The sequence below is a fragment of the Sprattus sprattus genome (genome assembly GCF_963457725.1).
Source record: "Sprattus sprattus genome assembly, chromosome: 1".
Lineage (NCBI taxonomy): Eukaryota > Metazoa > Chordata > Actinopteri > Clupeiformes > Clupeidae > Sprattus > Sprattus sprattus.
The window spans coordinates 50,944,667-50,963,536 of record NC_137920.1 but is presented as its reverse complement, the minus strand read 5'-3'; the positions used below and the strand labels follow the sequence as shown (position 1 = coordinate 50,963,536).

General features: G+C 40.8%; 1 protein-coding gene across 2 annotated transcripts in view; it reads left to right on the top strand.

The window, feature by feature from the left end:
* The window catches only part of LOC308373814 (flotillin-2a), a 31,788-nt gene extending 14,079 nt beyond the window's left edge, over positions 1-17,709 (top strand). Inside the window, exons 3-11 of one of the 2 annotated variants that reach the window (XM_080849459.1) lie at positions 6,920-7,010; positions 9,209-9,332; positions 10,021-10,139; positions 10,826-10,939; positions 11,175-11,294; positions 11,545-11,759; positions 12,488-12,671; positions 14,513-14,662; positions 15,757-17,709. In XM_080849459.1, coding sequence (XP_080705585.1) covers positions 6,920-7,010; positions 9,209-9,332; positions 10,021-10,139; positions 10,826-10,939; positions 11,175-11,294; positions 11,545-11,759; positions 12,488-12,671; positions 14,513-14,662; positions 15,757-15,795 — 1,156 coding nt within the window. In that variant the 3' untranslated portion in view covers positions 15,796-17,709. Of the gene's footprint in view, positions 1-5,918; positions 6,010-6,919; positions 7,011-9,208; positions 9,333-10,020; positions 10,140-10,825; positions 10,940-11,174; positions 11,295-11,544; positions 11,760-12,487; positions 12,672-14,512; positions 14,663-15,756 lie in introns of both variants that reach the window. The other variant, XM_080849460.1, reaches the window with a different exon arrangement.
* Positions 17,710-18,870: the final 1,161 nt, after the last annotated feature.

Below are 18,870 nucleotides of genomic sequence, written 5' to 3'. Positions count from 1 at the left end.
GTACCTTTTTAGTTTCGGCATTGGTCTCCCATTATTTAACATTTACGTTTCGATTGAAATTCCAGTTTCAGGCTCTCGCACGGCCCCTACATTAAGTAACCTACTGTTTGCCTCCCCTCTGTGCTTTTTCACTGCGGGTTTATGCCAGATCAGCAAAACTAAATAGGTTCTACACATACGTGAAATACATAACCTATTTAATGGTGGACAGGACATATAATAGAAGTGTCCACAAATACTACAGAAAGCAAAAGGCGTGCGCTCAACCCAGTTAGTAGGGGATTGCACAATCTGAGATCAGGCGCTGTTTGTCGCTGTGGCGCTGCCTCACCTCGCATGTCTCCTCTGTTTGAACAGTAAATGCGCAAATTCGGCAATTTCTGATTATAAAAATGCTTGAAATGATTGGAATCATACAGAAATTACAGTTGTAGCACATATCAGTAGAGAAATATTTATTTAATATGATCATTATTCGATTTATACTTTTCATGATGACATATTTTGCCTTAACTAATATCATTAAGCTAATAATGGCTAATAAAATGTGATTCTGATTTTTTTACCCTCATAGGGCTGGGAATCGATCCGAATTTCCTGGATCGATCCGATTCCGATTCATAAGGTCACGATCCGATTCGATACATGATTCGATCCGATCGATTCTATATCGATCTATTTACAGACATAATGCAAATAAATACTGTCCCATAGACCAAACAGCTAGAAATCGTGGAATTTGCATTACTGTTCCGTTTTTCCACCCAAAGGAAAGGGGCAACCTGCAAAGGATATTACTCAGTTCAATTTTCACTTCTGTTTGGTTTATTTTCAAAGCAGTTGTAGAAACAGTAGTGGACAGCAGACAGTAGTTAATAAACCTAAAAGTTTAGGAAACTTGTTTCACTTGTGTGCGCAAACATCATATTTCATTCATCACAATTTCCCAATAACAATAAGCAACAATAATAAATAACATATCAATTAATATTCTACGATAAATAGTGTTGCAATATGAATCAACTATAAACATCATACATTCATCAAATTCAATATAATATTACTAATAAATATATCAATTGTAATTTATAATAAATACATCTTATACAAAATACAAATATAAGTCATCATATTTCATGTACACATTTCATATCTCAACTCTTCTCAACCAATCTCAACATACTGGAAAGCCTATGCAAAAGTGCATTTAGCTGCTCACTGCACTAGAGAACTACAGCTCCCATGATGCCCGGCAGTAAACAAGGAAGTACAGCAACCACGCCAAATGTGGAATCACCGTTTCGCTCAGATGTTTGCGACTGGGCAGGACATAGCGTGGTTCAAGCCTCTTGATCAGTAGTTTAAATCCAGCATTTTCCACTACGCTGTAGGGTCGGAGGTCTTTACTAATAAATATTCCGACACCCTCGGTTATGCTTAAGGCACGCGTAGAATTTGAGGGAAACTTAACCCCAAATGCCTTTTCCAGTGCTGTTTGGCTCGCGGCAGATTTAGCTAGGTCTCCGTGGTGCCTGGATAAGTGGTTGCCGAGATTCGTGGTATTGCCACTATATTTTACCTCTGTCTGACACAGTTTGCACATTGCTTTTGTTCTGTCTGGTTCGTCTTTGTCCTCGTAACGTCTGAATCCGAAGTTTTGCCAAACATCAGCCTTCATTCCAGAAGGTGATTTTAGTGGTGCCGCTTCAGCCATCTCGCTAGCTTAAGTTTCGGTTTCGTTTAGCCAGCACTCTCTTTTTATAGTGCGCCTTGCGCGTCAAAGAAAACAGTGCCTTTAGTCACCTGGAAAAGATCGATCCAGACATTTTTGGATCGATATCGTGCTTTTTGAGCGTGAATCGATATTGGATCGCGGATCGATTTTTTTGAACACAGCCCTACGTGATATCATATCGATATCGTCTGAACAGTGGAAAATATCGTGATATGAATTTTAGCTCATATCGCCCACCCCTATAAGCTAGCAAGGTTACTTTTTTCCATTGCTGAAAACTCTGCATCACTTAGTGCAGCGACTGGACACCACTGCTTAATTAATATTAATATTATTATTAATAAGACACTGACACATAACCACAGTAGGGATAGATTGGCTTACTTATGTGTAATAGTAAAATATGTAAATAAAGGAATTGTTTTGGCTTGGCATATCATTGTCAAAGTTCAGTGTAGAACCTTATTTATGTGAAATGTTTTCTGAAATGTTGTACACCAAGAAATAATTAAACATCCTGAGCAAATACCTACCCACGTTATTATGACCGCCGCGCGACAGGTTTAGTCGAAGTTTTTTTTTTATTTTTTTTTTTCTGTTTGCCGATTTTCTGTCAACGATTCCCGGGACACTAAAACACAGAGGTGCACGAAATTTGGTGGGCATGTAGCCCCACTAGATTAGCGTGGAATCATTGATTTTCGTTTTGATCCGTTGCACCCCCTTCGGACTGGACCCGTTTTAAAGAGGGTGGGGCGATTCAGTTTTCTGTGAATAAGTCGAAAACCGTAGGGCTAAGGAGGACCACATTTTTTTTGTATGTTGGTCTTAAGAGGCCACGTCAACCATTCCACTACCACTTATTTCATGTATAGCGCCACCTAGTTACAAATGAAAAAGCAAAAATGGAGTGTTGTAAAACACTTTAATTGTAAGTTGACAAGGTCAGAACTGCACGAAATCGGAGGTGTGGGATCATTATGAGACCATCTGACTGCACGTTAAGTTTCGTGGAATTCCGTTCACGGGGGGGCATGCAATAAATTGATTTATATGATAATACACCAACTGGCCTTTAGGTGGCGCGACACAGTTTTCTTCGAATATCCCGAGAACCGTAGGGCCTTAGAGGCCCAAATTGTTCTTGTATGTTTGTGTCAAGGGGCCATGTCAACCCATACCATAACCAGTCATTACATGTATAGCGCCACCTAGTTAAAAATTAAAAAGCAAAAATTAGGTGTTTTAATCGAATATATGTCAAAGTGCTCGAAAAATTACCAAATTTGCCAGGGACATCAAGCCTGTAACCGTCCATCTTCGGTATAGTTTTTGTCCATGGATGGAGCAAAATGGCTCGGTAGCGCCCCCTAGAACATTGCAAAAAACCCTGCGCATTGGGGTTATTTTGGCGTAGCTTGTCGGAATTCGGTACACGTCTTCATCATGCTTGGATGCACCAAAAAGTCTCTTGACGCCATGGTGGCAGGTCCACAGGAAGTCGGCCATTTTGAGTGGAAGATGCGTTTTGACGGTGTTTGCGCACCTCGCATCTGATCGAACTCCTCCGACAAATTTAATGGTAACGCCTTGAAATGTGGTCAGGTTACTCTTCAGCCATGGGCGACTAAAATGTATTGAAGATTTTCTCATTAGTCGGAAGGTGTGGGCGTGGCAGACCCTCAAACTTTGCCAACTTGCCAGTGCTTGCCACAAAACACAAAGTCTCTTATAACTCTTGCGTTCATTGTTTGATCCAGAGAAAAGCCCGAACGCGTACATATGCCTGACTGATATCACCTATAGCGCCACTTGTTGGTGGTTGGAAACTTCACTTTGTTTCCACACCTCTTTATGTGACCTGTTTTAACAAGCTACATTGCAAAAGAAAAATATACCAAATCAATCCACAAAAAAGTAGTACACAAAACATTACATAACCAAATCATCAAAATCTATCACAAATAATTCCTTTAATACATAAAAATGAAACACAAACCAATTTACACAAAACACATAAACACACAAACACACTGACTACCATGACTCATTCTGTGCCAAAACCTACTGAACAGTTCGGCGGTCATATTTTGTAACGCTTTGCGTTACGTCTAGTTCCATATGATGTTTAGCAACCCCTTGGATGTATATTTAGAGCAGATTGATCTCATTATAACAGAGAAGATGACTATTTGAGCTGGAATGGCCTTACTTGCACTTTGGCTTCAACACAAAGCCTATGTACACAAACAGCTCATCAGTCCTGTCAGCTGCTGGGTTGCAATGCACGCCTGGGTTGCAATGCACGCTCCCTGGAAAGATAAACATTGACAGCATTAGGGTGAGGATTAGTTCAGGTCTGGGCAACACAAATTCATTCAGCTGCAATTAGCCACCTCCTCTTTGGAACCGACGATGTTTTAATGAAACCGGAATAGCCCATGTGACCAGTGCTCAGTACCATACACATATATAGATTTATATTTCTATGCTCAGTGGTGAACCACAACATTGGCCAGTCGTGTGACAGAAACAACGCCCCCTTCTCTGAACATTGTTACAACAGATGGAACAATTATCCCACTTCCCTGGATAAGGAAAACAAAATTGAATCTGTGACAGGCACACAGTTTTAAATTTTCTTATAGAAATGAGTTACCAATTGCCAATTCAGAATAGCTTTTCACATCACACATTACAAAAAAAAATTGTAATCAGTTAATAATCAGTTTGTTTATAATCTCATCACATCTTTGTTTTAACTTATAACATTTTCTGTATGGTTTTCCTTTGGATTGTCGTGTCTTGTCATGCTAACCTGCCTTGCTTTTTCTGAAATCACATCAGCCTTTGACTTTCTTCTTGCCACTTTTTGAAATTCTACGCTTGACGCACCAACAGAGGAATCACCTTCCTAAGGCTGGTTGGTTCTCCATAGATAGGAAAGATAGGAATTGGCTCAAATTATCTTTATGTTGTGATGTTGCGTTTCCATTACTATTGCATACGAGGAGTGGACATTAATTTAACTCCTCTTGATATTTGAAGAAACTACATTATATAAATGCAAAGTTGTTACTTCTAATGTGAACTCCACTCTGGATTTAGTAACCATTCTTGTTTTGGAGTGAAATGTGTCTATTCCTGTTTAATGGTGGCACTAATAGTGTTAGATTATTTGAGCCATCTCTGCTCTGAACGTTGTGAGCTGTTGTGGCCGTAGTGGTTCAAAGCTAGCTACGTGAGGTTGGGGGAAGGGAGGCAACTCCCTATCCCTTGTAATCTCTTTAATGGAGGCTGTTACCGGGATATTGATCTGATTTTGCTGGGTGCAGGCTGACAGGGGAGCTACGTTTTGGAGTCTGGGAAGGAGCAGGAAAGGACATTCAGATGGGTTTACCATGCTGTTGTGCAGTATTAATTAATAAATACCACAGATCCTGTGGATTAAAGCATCTCCAGTCGGTGTCAAACAGTGGAATTAACTGGCTAGAATGCTGTAGGTTTATACATGTGAAGCACTTAAGCAATCCTGTGGTAGTTCGAGGAATACTGGTTGAATCAGAAGTGCACACAGAGCTAATTGGCATTAGGAAGTGATCTGATGTAGTTTTGTGGTGAAATGATCGTGGTGTTGTTTACCTCCCATAGTATTCCTTCACTCAGCCTGACGACTTCATTATAGTTAAGAATGTGAATGCTTTTTTTTCTCCCTTGAGTTAAAGTCTATTTGATCCTACGTTGTGTAATTTAACTCCTATGTAACGCAGCCCTTTAGACTGGTGGTCATTTTTTTGCTGGTTTAATACTGTAGCTTGAAATAGCCTAGCACTGAGCCATTTCCATCTTTGGCTGGCAGGAATGTAGCACCTTCCCTATGATCTCTCACTTCAATCAGTGCTCTACAGTGAGGTGGTCAGCTAAGCCTTCATAAATCTTAAAAAAATATTTTTTTAAAAAGTCACTCAAATTTGTTAAAGTTACGACAAATTATTTGATTTGAAAGTTCTTGTCTGTTGGGTGACGCTCAGGTTGGCGATTTGGCACTTAGGTTTGTTTCCCACCACCTCCTGGCCTCTGCACCCTTGCCCCTGACCTGTTTTCTGATTTAGTTAACCGCTTTTGTAATACTTGCTGTCCTGCCTCTCCTGTCACTCCGTTTTTCGCCTGCCTGCCTGAATAGACTGTCTCTGGAGGTAATGACCATCCTCTGTCGCTGCGAGGATATCGAAACTTCGGAGGGTGTGCCCTTGGATGTGACAGGGGTCGCTCAGGTAATGCATCGCAAAACAAACCAACAAAAAAACAATAGTCAAACAGAGTTTCCAGCTGAGATGGAGAGATTCTGGGACCAATAACAAAAGAAGTGCAAAATCAGCAGAGGACTGACTGAGCGTGTGGTTTCTCAACCTTTCCTCCTCTTCTTTCTCTTTCCTCCCTCCACAGCTGAAGGGGAGATAAAGTCCACCGTTACTAACCTTTTCTGGGCTTGGCTACAACTCTTTATCAACTCACTAATGTGTCTCACCCTGGTGCTTTGATAGTGGACATTCCCATGAATGTTAATGGAGATGCAGTTCTAACTGACGCCTAATGCTCCAAAGTCCCATGACAATTACAAAGAACCTTTTTGGTGAAATTGTCCCCACCGTCAAACGGCTGTTATTGTAGCAATGCTCTGAAGATCAAGTCTAAACTCTTTGACCACCCAAGGCTCATGGAATTGATAATGTCTGCAAACACCAACCAATCAGAGCAAGGTGACTGCAAACACCAACCAATTAGAGCAAGGTGACTCGCACCAATCAGGGTAATGATGTATTTTTGTGAGCGCCAGTGTAGGTCATGTGCGTGTTTTGAGAAGGGGCTTTGGAGGAAACTATCAGAGGAGGGATTGTATTTATTAAGTGGTTGAGTTCTAAAATGTGGCTGATTTCTGCCAAACAATATAACGACAGCGGAAGACTTTTTCTAAGCCTGAATTTTCAGAAGCATTCCGTTTCACTATCAACGCACCTGGGTTGTGTGTCTGGAGTGAATGCTGCTCCTTTGTTTGTTTGTTTGTTTGTTTGTTTTACGTCGCTGTCTGTTTTCATTAACACCTTTTTGATTTGCTTTGGTTTTCTTATCTCCTTTTGGAACATGCAAACCTTTTGGGTTGTTTTTGTTTTGCGTTCTCCACAGGATAACCCTTGAGATTATGACCCTGAAGCCCAAGTGTGAGGATGTAGAGACAGCCGAGGGCGTAGCTTTAACTGTCACAGGAGTGGCACAGGTAAATTACCTCACCTCGCCATTAAGGAATGCTTCTTTCAGATCCAGGCCGCTTCAGAACCCTCTATTTGTTCTTTTGTTTGTTTTTGTTTTTGATTTTGTTAACCTCCTAACTGGACCAATACGAACATTGCCTCCAACCCTTTTCAGGCTCTCAGGAATGGCCCAAAGTTTAGCAGTGCCATAAATGTCTCCTGGAAAAGATCAATCATTTCTCTGTATGCTAGACAGAACTAAATTCAGAATAAATCCCTATGCTTATGTTTGCATTTTATAGTTATGTTTATGGATATTGGCATATTGCCATTAATTTGGTTTATATTTTCATATAAATTAAAAACATGTTTTGAAGTTAAATGCAAAACCATCTTTCAGCATAATAGGAGTAAGAAAGTAAGTCCCCCCCCCCCCCCCCCCCCATGAAAGTCATTATAACAGAAGACAGTCAGAACTGGATTTACCACACCTGCCTGTTACTATTGTTCCCATTCATCTTTTATTTTCCTTTTTATGTTTATATTATCTGTGCCAAGACCCAATGCACCTGTGAAGTTACGTGTTTTCATTGACACTTGAAGCTAACTAGCATGATTTCAAGTACTAAGAGATATTGATGGAAGTTTATGTAAAAGCAAGTTTGTCTGTAAATGAGGGGAGCACAAACATTGTTCCTTGTCCTCGCTACACAGTCTGTCCTAGTCCAGATAATCCTAGCCAGAGGAAGAACTCACTGACTCCCTTGCCATATGCTTGCAGTGCCAAAAAGTGTTTGGAAGTTCATTAGCTGTGCACAGACTGTATCCCTGATGCTGAGGCCTGGGAACTCTCCCTGTTGTTGTTACTCTATATTTCACTTTCTTATGGACCAAACTCTTAACACAGGACAAGCCTGAACGACGCTGTTGAAATGTTAAGTTGCCAACTTCCTCTTTGACATTTGCCTAGGAAAATGGATAAAAAGCCAACGGCCTCCTTACACAAACTACTTCCACTAGTTTCTGTTTTCAAAGACAGCAGTAGAGGTCAAATGGCATTAATAAGCTATAAGTGTCTTGGGACTTGCATAAATGTTCTTCAAAACCATCCTTTATATCATCTTTTAATTCCCCCCCCTTGTGGTGAAGCTATACAGTTTGAGCATGTTGTGAATGTTTGTTACTGTGTGTGCTGTGGTCGTGAATGCATGAGGGATTCATGGATTGCTTGCCTGGACACTCCTCCCCGTGGTGGATGTGTTGAGCCCCGTCACCCATGTCTGGTGTTCATTTCCTTTGCCAGATGATGTAAGCCGAGTCCCAAGAAGCTGCTGCCACCATCCTCCTCCCCCCCCCCCTCCATTTTCATCGCACACGTTATCTCCTTCCCTTACCCATGAGTGCAGCTTCTTTGCCCACTGTATTTTCCCTTTGGCAGCAAGGATGGGCAGGTGACTGATGCACTGCCCGTGCAAATGGTCTCCTAACGTCATTTGTGTTGTGAGCACAGCAGAGCATAGTCATTTGAGACAGCCCATCTTGGGGACGTCAGAATCCCTTGAGACCAGCCATCTATCTGAGCTCTCTTTAAATTGATTGTGTACTCTCTGAGGTTACATCTAGCATGCAGTGGATGATGCCTGCTTGTTGACTGCTTTTCACAGTGGAAATGTGTTATGGTTGTTGAAATGTACATTATTCATACAGTATAGAGTGCTGCCTATGTTCTTGAAAATATTGTTGGACTTATACACCTAATTTATAGGGTAAAGTTATTTCAAAACTCCATTTTGTTTCCCTAAACGGCACCATCAACTTTCAATCTGTTATCTATAGCCTACATGTCTGTAATCTCCTAATTAGGCCCACTTCTAGTTTTCTGATGGGATGCTGGTATGTGGTTTGAAATCTATGGGATTTTAAATGCATTAAGTCTCAGCTTCCTTTTTGCAAGAATGTAGGCAGCACGTCTCATTGTGGTACTAAGTCAGAACAGTAGAGATGGACACGGCACCTTAGCCTAACCCTGCTGAATTACTCCAATATACTATAGAGAAGCAAACTTAAGTATCAGTTCAAGCCCTATACAAGAGTCTCCAACACTGATGGAAAATGTATTTTGTGTGTTTGAACACTATAAACCTAAAATACTATGACCAGATAGCTGGCATTCAGTCTAGGTGCATCTGTGTTACTGGCTGATTAGTTGTGTCTCTACCAACAGGTGAGGGTCTCATCTGAAGGAACAATGCTGAAGTCTGCTTGCGAGCAGTTTCTGGGCAAATCAGTGAATGAGATCCGGAGTGTCGTCTTGCAGACACTGGAAGGTCACCTGCGCTCAATCTTGGGTAAGTCTTATGTGAAGATGTGATGGTAGTCACTTGGGTATGTTCATGAACTGTTCTTGTAGAGCATCTTGTGTAGGTGGTTGATTTCCTCTCTCTCAGACTCATAGCCTTGAAAAAGATGTTTCATTAGGGGAACGTTTTCTCTTTTAGTCTTTGTAGTTTGGTGTTTTCAGCATTGCAACCAATCCGATGCACTTGACGTCCTTTCACTTGTGTTTTAGTTGTATGTGGGCTCTGATAAGATCTTCCTTGGTGTAGCTATCTCTACCAAAAGATTGGCAGACAACTCATGTTATAAAACTGTTGCGTTTATTACACTGTATAAAACACATTACATTGAACACCGTAAGAGCTTGTCATCTCTTTTAGTAGAGTAGCAAACCTTGAACTGTCAATAAAGAACCAACTCGCAGTGCTTTTCAGCCGGCAACCTATTCACCTCTCAACATTCAGGTCACATTCTCAAAATAATTTAAAAAATGTAACAAAATATAATTCTTAGTATCTAAAATGAAAAGGTCCTTTGTACCCCATTTAATATACAAAAATATAAAATGTCACACTGGATAAACAGGGTCATTACACTGGGTGTTGCAAGTTCAAAGGTGTTGGAAATGAGCAGAAATGTGACTCATTGTGCTGTGGCTCAGCCATTGACCTCTGAACCTGAACCTCTCCTTCTCTACAGGTACACTGACCGTGGAGCAGATCTATCAGGACCGGGATCAGTTTGCTAAGCTGGTGCGTGAGGTGGCAGCGCCAGACGTGGGCCGCATGGGCATCGAGATTCTCAGCTTCACCATAAAGGTACACAAGAAGCTCTGACCTCGCTGGCATTCACCAAACATGAAGCTTCACGTTTGTTCATGTTATAAAAGGACAATTCTCCCAAACCAATAGCGGAAGAGGTGTCCGAAAGTTTGGCGTGTTTGTCTCTCTGCGCTTTGCTGAAAACATAATTTATATTAATTTAAGCACCCTGCTTGGTACAACCATAATTAATCTGACTCCATTTCAATTAGTCTGACTCCACTCAATAAGAAACACAGCCTTAGCTCCAGGCTTGTAATGTATATTGCTACCAGTTTGGATACCTACTTTGGATACCTACAGTCTGTTTTGAATACCCCTCAATAACCGGTTTGTTCTAAGAATAGTGTCGCACAGGACTTTGCCACGGCCAATTTAGTATCTAAACACAACCACAATGTTTATAGTTCTGGAGACTACCTCAGAGGCTACAGTCTGTATAATACAATTATGGTGTAGTCTCCAGTTAGCGCTAGTTTAGACAAACTATGTGCTGGGCTTATCATGTTTTCCAATCCAAAGATTCCCATCCTGCAACTTACATTGTTGTTGTTATTTTGAGTTGTGTATTCTGTATGAGAGCCTTAGTTTAAGGGTTCACCATTCAGTGTGTGAGCACTGCTGAGTATGTTGCTGTTTTATCTCACTGCTGTGTTCCCTTGTGATGCGTCCCCTGGTGACAGGATGTGTATGACAAAGTAGAGTACCTGAGCTCACTGGGAAAGTCCCAGACCGCTGCAGTACAGAGAGATGCCGATATCGGAGTGGCAGAGGCCGAAAGAGACGCAGGGATCAGGGTAAGATGGGTTGGGGATAGTGCATTTATTTATGTGTGTGTTTGTGTTTATATTATTGTTCTGGAAGTTCATTTTTCAATGTCATACCAGATTGGCCCACAGGGCATTTTGTTGGTTCCTTTCTCAAGTCTTCTCAGTGTGACTCACTTTCCTTTCACTTTCCTAATGCCCTACCAACATTACCTGTATATTTTCTCCTTCTCCGTGTTCACCCATTTCCGGGGGAATATTGTAGGAAGCTGAATGTAAGAAGGAGATGATGGATATAAAGTTCCAGGCAGATGCTAAAATGGCTGATTCTAAACGAGAACTGGAGATGCAGAAAGCTGCTTTCAATCAGGAGGTCAACACAAAGGTGCCTCATATTTTCGTGCTTTGTATTTTTTCCTTTCATTGAATGTCATCAGAATGCAGTAGAAATGAAACTCTTATTTGGTTTGTGTTGCCTTTTCAATTTTCACAGTAATGTTACATGGCATCTTCATCATGATTAGCTGCTAAATCTTCAGATTAATGGCAGTAATATTAGTAGGCATATTAGTAGAAGTATAATAGTAATATTTCTCTAAATAAAAACTACTGTCTCTATCTGTTTGGCCTATCAGAAAGCTGAGGCTCAGCTTGCCTATGAGCTTCAGGCTGCCAAGGAGCAGCAGAAGATCCGATTGGAGGAGATTGAGATCGAGGTGGTCCAGAGGAAGAAGCAGATCACCATAGAGGAAAAGGAGATTGACAGAACGGAGAAGGAGCTGATCGCCACGGTGAAGCGTCCGGCTGAGGCAGAGGCCTACAGGATGCAGCAGGTGGCCGAAGGACAGAAGTGAGTTCCATCTCCGCCCGAATGCAGAGACCTCTGTGGGTGCCCATTTAGACACAGGGAAGATGGAGGCAGAGGAAAGATCTGCCCACCTCATGCAAATATTTGCCTCAACCCGATTACGTAAAACTGGGATTTGCATACTGTGGTTATCAGTGTATGTAAGGTGGAGACATGATTTTTTCTTTAATTGTGACATAAGGCAGCATGCGCATACAGTCTGGCAGAGACTATAACTATAAGCAATTCAAAAGTGTAGATTTACATTTAGTCATTTAGCAAACGCTTTTAACAATTTACATTTAGTCATTTAGCAGACGCTTTTATCCATTTACGTTTAGTCATTTAGCAGACGCTTTTTCCATTTACATTTAATAATTTAACCGGCGCTTTTATCCAGTTACATTTTGTCATTTAGCAGAGGCTTTTATCCATTTACATTGTCATTTAGCAGACACTTTTATCCAAAGCTCCATACAAAGGAGACAACAAGATGAGTCATGAGTAGATGAGTCATCTTCTGGTTTACTCTCATCACACAGCACTGGACCTCACTTGTCTGAGAGGCAGTCTTCAGGACTCTTGTGACACTGACCATAACCATTTCAGTGTCTAGAGCCACTAAACATCATTCTTATCATTCACTTTGTTCAATTTCTCTCTGTCTCACTCTCCCCCCTCCCCTCCCTCTCCCCCAACTCTCCCTCTCTCTCAACCCTTTCCACTCTCAGGAAGAAGAAAGTGCTTACTGCCCAGGCAGAGGCTGAGAAGATCAGGTGCATTGGTGAGGCGGAGGCTCTCTCCATCGAGGCTGTGGGCAAGGCAGAGGCAGAGAAGATGCGGCTCAAAGCAGAAGCTTACCAGCAGTATGGAGATGCGGCTAAGGTTGCCCTGGTCTTGGAGGCGCTGCCTAAGGTATTTATCAATGCAATGGATGAAACTTTGGCATGCTTTTCAATGTTTTTATTGTTTAGTAGAGCAACAACATGCCAACCTCTAGGCAACTAGTAGTTTTGGCATCATATTTCATTGTGTTTTGATGGTATATGGTCATGTGAGGGACGGGTGACACACCTGTCGGCCCTACTAGCTGTCCAGGCTATGCACCATGGAGCTCTGTAGTATGGGGCGGAGCACCCCGCGAAAAACATAAGAAAAGCTTTCTGAACATGACCTCACCAACTATATCACCGACAGATACCAGTTAGCATGCCTGCAAGTTTTTATTATTGTGTTTGCGAGGTTTTTGCTTTTCAGGTAGTTAGCTTGCTAGTTTCAGACAAACTCCTGACTATTGCTTTAAGTTGTATCTAATTAATTACCTGCTTTGTAACTCATTAATTAAATTGATCGCATATATATCGATTTGGTGTGAGAAGCATTAGTGTGAGGAGCAATCCGTCAGATTTGCCATGAATTTGCCATGAAGTGAAGAGGTAAACAAGCCTTGGCAGTGTAATGTTCACCACGCATTAATGGCTAACAACAGATACTTTGATTAACTTTATTTAATGAAGAGCACATTTTCTTAATCCTAATTAGCCCATCACATAGTTTCTCTAAAACTAGCGTGCTTACTGGAGACTACACCAACATCTAAAGCACTGTTCAAATCTCACTACCTTGTGAACTCATGTCACCAAAAAACCTTCACCTTATAACTCTGCTTCGCCTCAGTCAAATGCAATTTTCTTTGTTTAAATATAGTATAGTTGAATAACAATTTGTTTTTACAATTATGGTTAGAAGTATTTCCTGAGGGTTTTTGCTGAAATTTCACTGACATTCTGGAATTCTCCAACTCAAACTCGAAATTGAGGCTGTAAATCTAACATCCAAATACCAATACAGCCCAAAACATTGAAGCTAGCTCCACATCAAAAGCATGCAGTTAAGGGGGGCACTGTGGCACGAGCCAATAAGCCTCTCCTTCTCAGTTCCTGTCCAAAAATACTTCACTGTCTTATCCAAATAAAGGCTCAAAAGCCCACAAATACATAAAAAAAAAAAAAAAGCATGCAGTGGAAGCAATAACAACTATTACCAGATACGTAGCTTAAGCGCAACACAGGCTGGCCACTATATCCATCCAATATGGCAGCCGCTGCACAGTGATATATGGGGTCGAGGTGCACCATAGAGTGTGAGTCAATATTTTTGTATGCATTATTTTTCTATAATTAATAGGGGTGGGAATCTCTTGGCACCTGACGATTAGATTCCGATTCAGAGGTCAACGATTCGATTCTAAACCGATTCTAAACTGATTATCAATTATCAATTCTAAACCGATAAAACGATTATCAATCCATTTTGACTTTTAAAACATTCAAGTTTGCTACTCAGAGTCTTTGCGACACTTCCTACTTTGTGTTTGATATTTAAAGAAAATCAACGATAAATTGCCTTGTCTATTTTTTAATTGGAGAAAAAGCTTTTCCTTGTCACAATTTTGACTTTCTATGAACAATCCAATAATCGATATAGCTTGCATTTCAGCATAAAATGGAGGTGTAATTATTATTATTATTATTATTTTTTTTTTATTACAAAATCCATTATGAGCTTTTCTGAATCGAGACAGAATCGTTTTAGAGAGAATCGAGAAAAATCGAATAATCGATTTTTTTCCCCCCCACCCTTAATAATTCATATAAATTAACGCTTTATTTTTACAACCTTAGTTTTTATACACATTGTTTTAAAGTTGGTAAATCAAACATCCTCTGATTTTCTTCTGTGTTGTGCGTATGCAGATTGCGGCCAAAGTGGCAGCGCCGCTGGCCAGAACAAATGAGATCGTGATCCTGAGTGGCGATGGGAGTCGCGTGACTGGGGAGGTGAACCGGCTGCTGGCTGAGCTGCCTGTGTCTATCAATGCCCTCACTGGAGTGGACCTGACCAAGGTGGGCACACACCCCGAGCAACAGCTTGGGGACGCATATTACAAACAAACACGTATATTTATACACAGGTAGAGGAGAGCAGGCTAAGTGATTGCACAGATAAGTTGGCACACTGGTGATTTCTCCAAAACGAAGGGCACCATCTTAAAACTATAATAGTTACATTGCTTGACACCACCCCCTGAGTCAACATTTTGTTTACCTTTAGACAAGGTCACCCAAAACTGAGCGTATAACGATTTTCCCGCTTTTCTCCTTCCAAAGCTATGGTATACCACATTTCATGTCCTAAACCTTTTTTGACTATAGGTATTTACATTTTTTATATGACTAGTGGTGTTAGTAGTGTGTGATTTGATGCACTAACCTAGTCTTCGGTTGAACTAGCCTTGAGATTAAGCGCTGATTGCTAAATTTGTGAGTTTGTCATAGTGACCAGGGGGAAGTTGTCATAGTGACCAGGGGGGAGTTGTCACATGTGAAGTGTGGACCAATCAAAGCCCTGGCAGGTTTGCTCCCAGGATTGGAGATGCAAATGGTGGGATACATCACTACTAGGTTAGACGTTTACTTTGGTTTTTGCAAAGCAGAAAGGTCAAAGAAAGTGGCCAAGTTGAGTTTGGGAAAGAAAAAGAAGGTATCAAACCACACTACAATTAAACCTACAAACGACTCACCGTCAGATGAGGATGAGGAAGTGTTTTGGCCTTGTCCTTCGGCCAAAGGAGACTTGGGTTCCGTGTGTTAGAGGTAGCAAATGGCTCATGCTACCGCAGGAGAGGCCATTTTGTTGCCTGTTTTGCCAGAATTAAGACTTTGAATAATACTGAGGTTTAGCCAGCCATCATTATTGTTACTGACGGCATTTTAAAAATTATGGATTACTTCTTTGTTCACTTTCTATTTATGTACATACATGTATTGGCTTAATGAAACCCATCTCTATCCTGTAACTCCTGCAACACATAGAAATATGAAATGATACACACATATAAAACCCTGTAGAGGCCTTTAAACAAATAGCTGTTAGCCAGTAACTGTTTTTCAAACTCATAGCACCTAACCTCTGATCTGTTTATTTCCTTTTTCCCCAGATGCCTCTCCTGCAGCAGCTGACCAGTGCCCATGCATAGACGCGTTGCCTATCCTCGCTTTATGCACTCACATCTGCCTTCTCCAGGAGACACTAGAAGAAAACAGAAGAGTTTTAATGTTCTACACCTTGAGAGCCTTAAAGTCTTAGGACCAGATCATTTGCATGTACTTATTTTTAGTATTATTACATTTTTTGTGTAAAAAAAATGTAAAGGCTGACAAGGCAACTTTGCATGGAAAACTGCTCACAATATGCTCTACTTGCAAATATGTAGCAATTTGACATTCATTTGTATAAGGTCTTGTCTGTTATTGTCTCTTGAAAAAGGTGGTTTGAAAGTTAAACCACCATTCATCATTTGGAAAGGGAGTTTTGTTTTAAGAGTCTTGCCCACCTGTAGATCGACCGTGATGAGTCTGAGTGCGGACTCATAACATCTCTTTCCTTAATCATGATTGTGTTATGGCGTAGCGTCACTGTGATGAGTAGTGTTAACTTACTAACCTTATTCGCAAAAGGTCAATCTGGTCATAAAAATGCAGCCAAAAAGTTTTTAGTTTTTTTTTGAATGAATTTTTAATATAGCTAGATTTTAGGTTTAAAGATGATCATATACGTACCTGCCTCTGGATCTTAAGCTGTCTGTATATGCCTATAATATATACTCAGTGATCCTGCAGAGAAAATTATGGCTAGCATTTAAAAAAAACATGTACCAGTATGTATATTGTATAACACATCACTTGCATTCTCTCTCTCTCTCTCTCTATCTCTCACACACACACAAACTCACACACACACACACACACACACACACACACAAGCGCACAGTCCATAACAGAGGTCATATCACATATAGTAATGTATTTTGTTGTAACATTGTGTCTTCAAACTGTTTAATATTTGTAAATGATCTTCACACGTTCTTTTTTCACTTCAAACATCCTGTTAAAAAATCTTAGTAGGTTTGCTGCCTTTCACACTAAAATACAATACTAACCACATAAATAAGCATTTAGTTATCGCAGTTTCATTTGTAGTGTGTTGACGTTTTCAAGAAGTCATTCATTTGTTTAAATGTCGTTGGTAGGTATAGCAGGCTATTGTTTTCATTTGACTGTGTTAGTGTGTTTTTATGTTTTTTTACATACTGAGAATCACAAACCACTGATGTTGCCTTGGTAATTTTTGAAGGCATGGAGATCTCAGGTCTGATATTTTCAGGCTGTTTTGTAATTTTGCTGCTCAGCAGTGATGTGTTCCCTCTGCAGTTGAACACATTGCCAAAAAACTAGCCTGGATTTTTTTGGGAAGGGGCACGTTAGTCAATGAAACTACCACATTACCGTCCCGTCGACTACAACTATTCACAAGTGCCCTGGCAGATAACAGGGAAATCTTTGATAATTAAACCATTTGGAGTTTGCTTCTTCTTGTGTTCTACCCACTGGTGTCTACCTCTGAAATAACGAGTTTACTGAGTAAATGATTGGTTTGAGATATTCCCTGTAGTTCATTAGTTGTAGAAGCTCACTAAAGAATGATAGCAGATCTACCTAGTGCACTCCAAGCCACTCCAGCTGTGCGCTAGACACATTTGAATGTACTGCCTCTCTACCCTATTATTCTAAGAGAAATGTTTTAAGTTTACTGGACTAACCGTGACTAACAAAGAAATTAGGTTGTTGAAAGCATCTCTGTGTCAATGCCTTTAACTTTATCTAGAACTTTGTAAAGTACTCGAAGGATGAATAATTATCTATTTCCTCTCAATAAATGTATCTGAGATGTATCCTGTAATGATGAGTAAGCATTGTTGCACTGATGTTTTATTTTTGATGAGATCAGATGTAATCTTGGTGTCTTTACAGATTGGAAACACTGGAGCATTTATATGATCATGACCTGTGTTCAAGTTGTTAATTATGATAAAACAGCATGAGACACTCAAGTGCAGTGTTGCCTTTTTATTCTGGGTGGGGGGATCAAGTGTTGAAAGGTTCAACTGCCCTTACTCTACACGTGTCCTGTGGTATTTCATCTCAACTCTCAGGAACATGGCTTAATCTCACCAGTGAGGACGATTAAAAACTCGAGTTGTTCAACACATCTATTGTCTAATTTTACTTAATTTCCTAGTATATGCCCCTCCCCCCCTTTACTATGGATACTCCGGGGCCAAAGCAGTGATTCATTGAAGGGCATGCCTCTGTTGAGTACATTCGTCACCGTAAACTGACAGTGGCTGGTGACCCTTAGACCAAACTTCCCTGCCTACTGCCCCCAGACATCTGTTCTTCAGATGTCACGTCACTTCCAGGGGAGCCCTAATGTCCCATTCTGTCCAGGATGCTGAGAGTCTGGGCGGGGCCCCCAGTACTGGTAATGGTGTTGATCAAGTCTATGAATCTTGCTGACATCTTGTGGCCGAGAGACATTGACCACCGTGTGAAATATTGCTGTATAGACGAGAGTGTTCCTACTGCAGTTTGGAAATGAACTGCGTGGAGGATGGCAGTGAGACAGTGGGCTGCATTTGCTGTTAAGTCATGCTGTGCAGTTCTGGCCTGAATGAGAATCTGAGGTGCTTAGGCCCTCATGGGCCTAGGAACAGCATAGCCAGCTGTGGGGAAGGGAACAGCTGAAGATCCCAAACCTTTGGGAAAGACATCAACCAATGACCAATGGTGGAGCAAAGCAATGTCAGGATTATGACGAAACATTACTAGTATTAGCAACTACAACCATTATATTCTACGTGCTGGATGGAAAATAAATAAAGGAGCTCAACTTTTCTGATGCTTATCACCACAATGTGGAATGGCATATTGTTATTGCCAGTTTGGTGGGTGGGCCAGGCCACCTATACTGTACTTATAAAATAAACATGTGCTGTGAATGCCAACTATACGGTACTTATACAATAAACATGTACTGTTAAGTCTGTTTTCCATCCTACCTAATCACAATATTTTCCTTAAACTGCTGTTCAGGGGTTCAATGGAGCAAATGGGAAAATGCATGGTTTTACTGCATGGTTTTAAGCATGCAATGCTCTATATAAGCCAGTAGGTGGCAATACATGCTTTTGTTGTTGCAGTTGTGTAAAGTT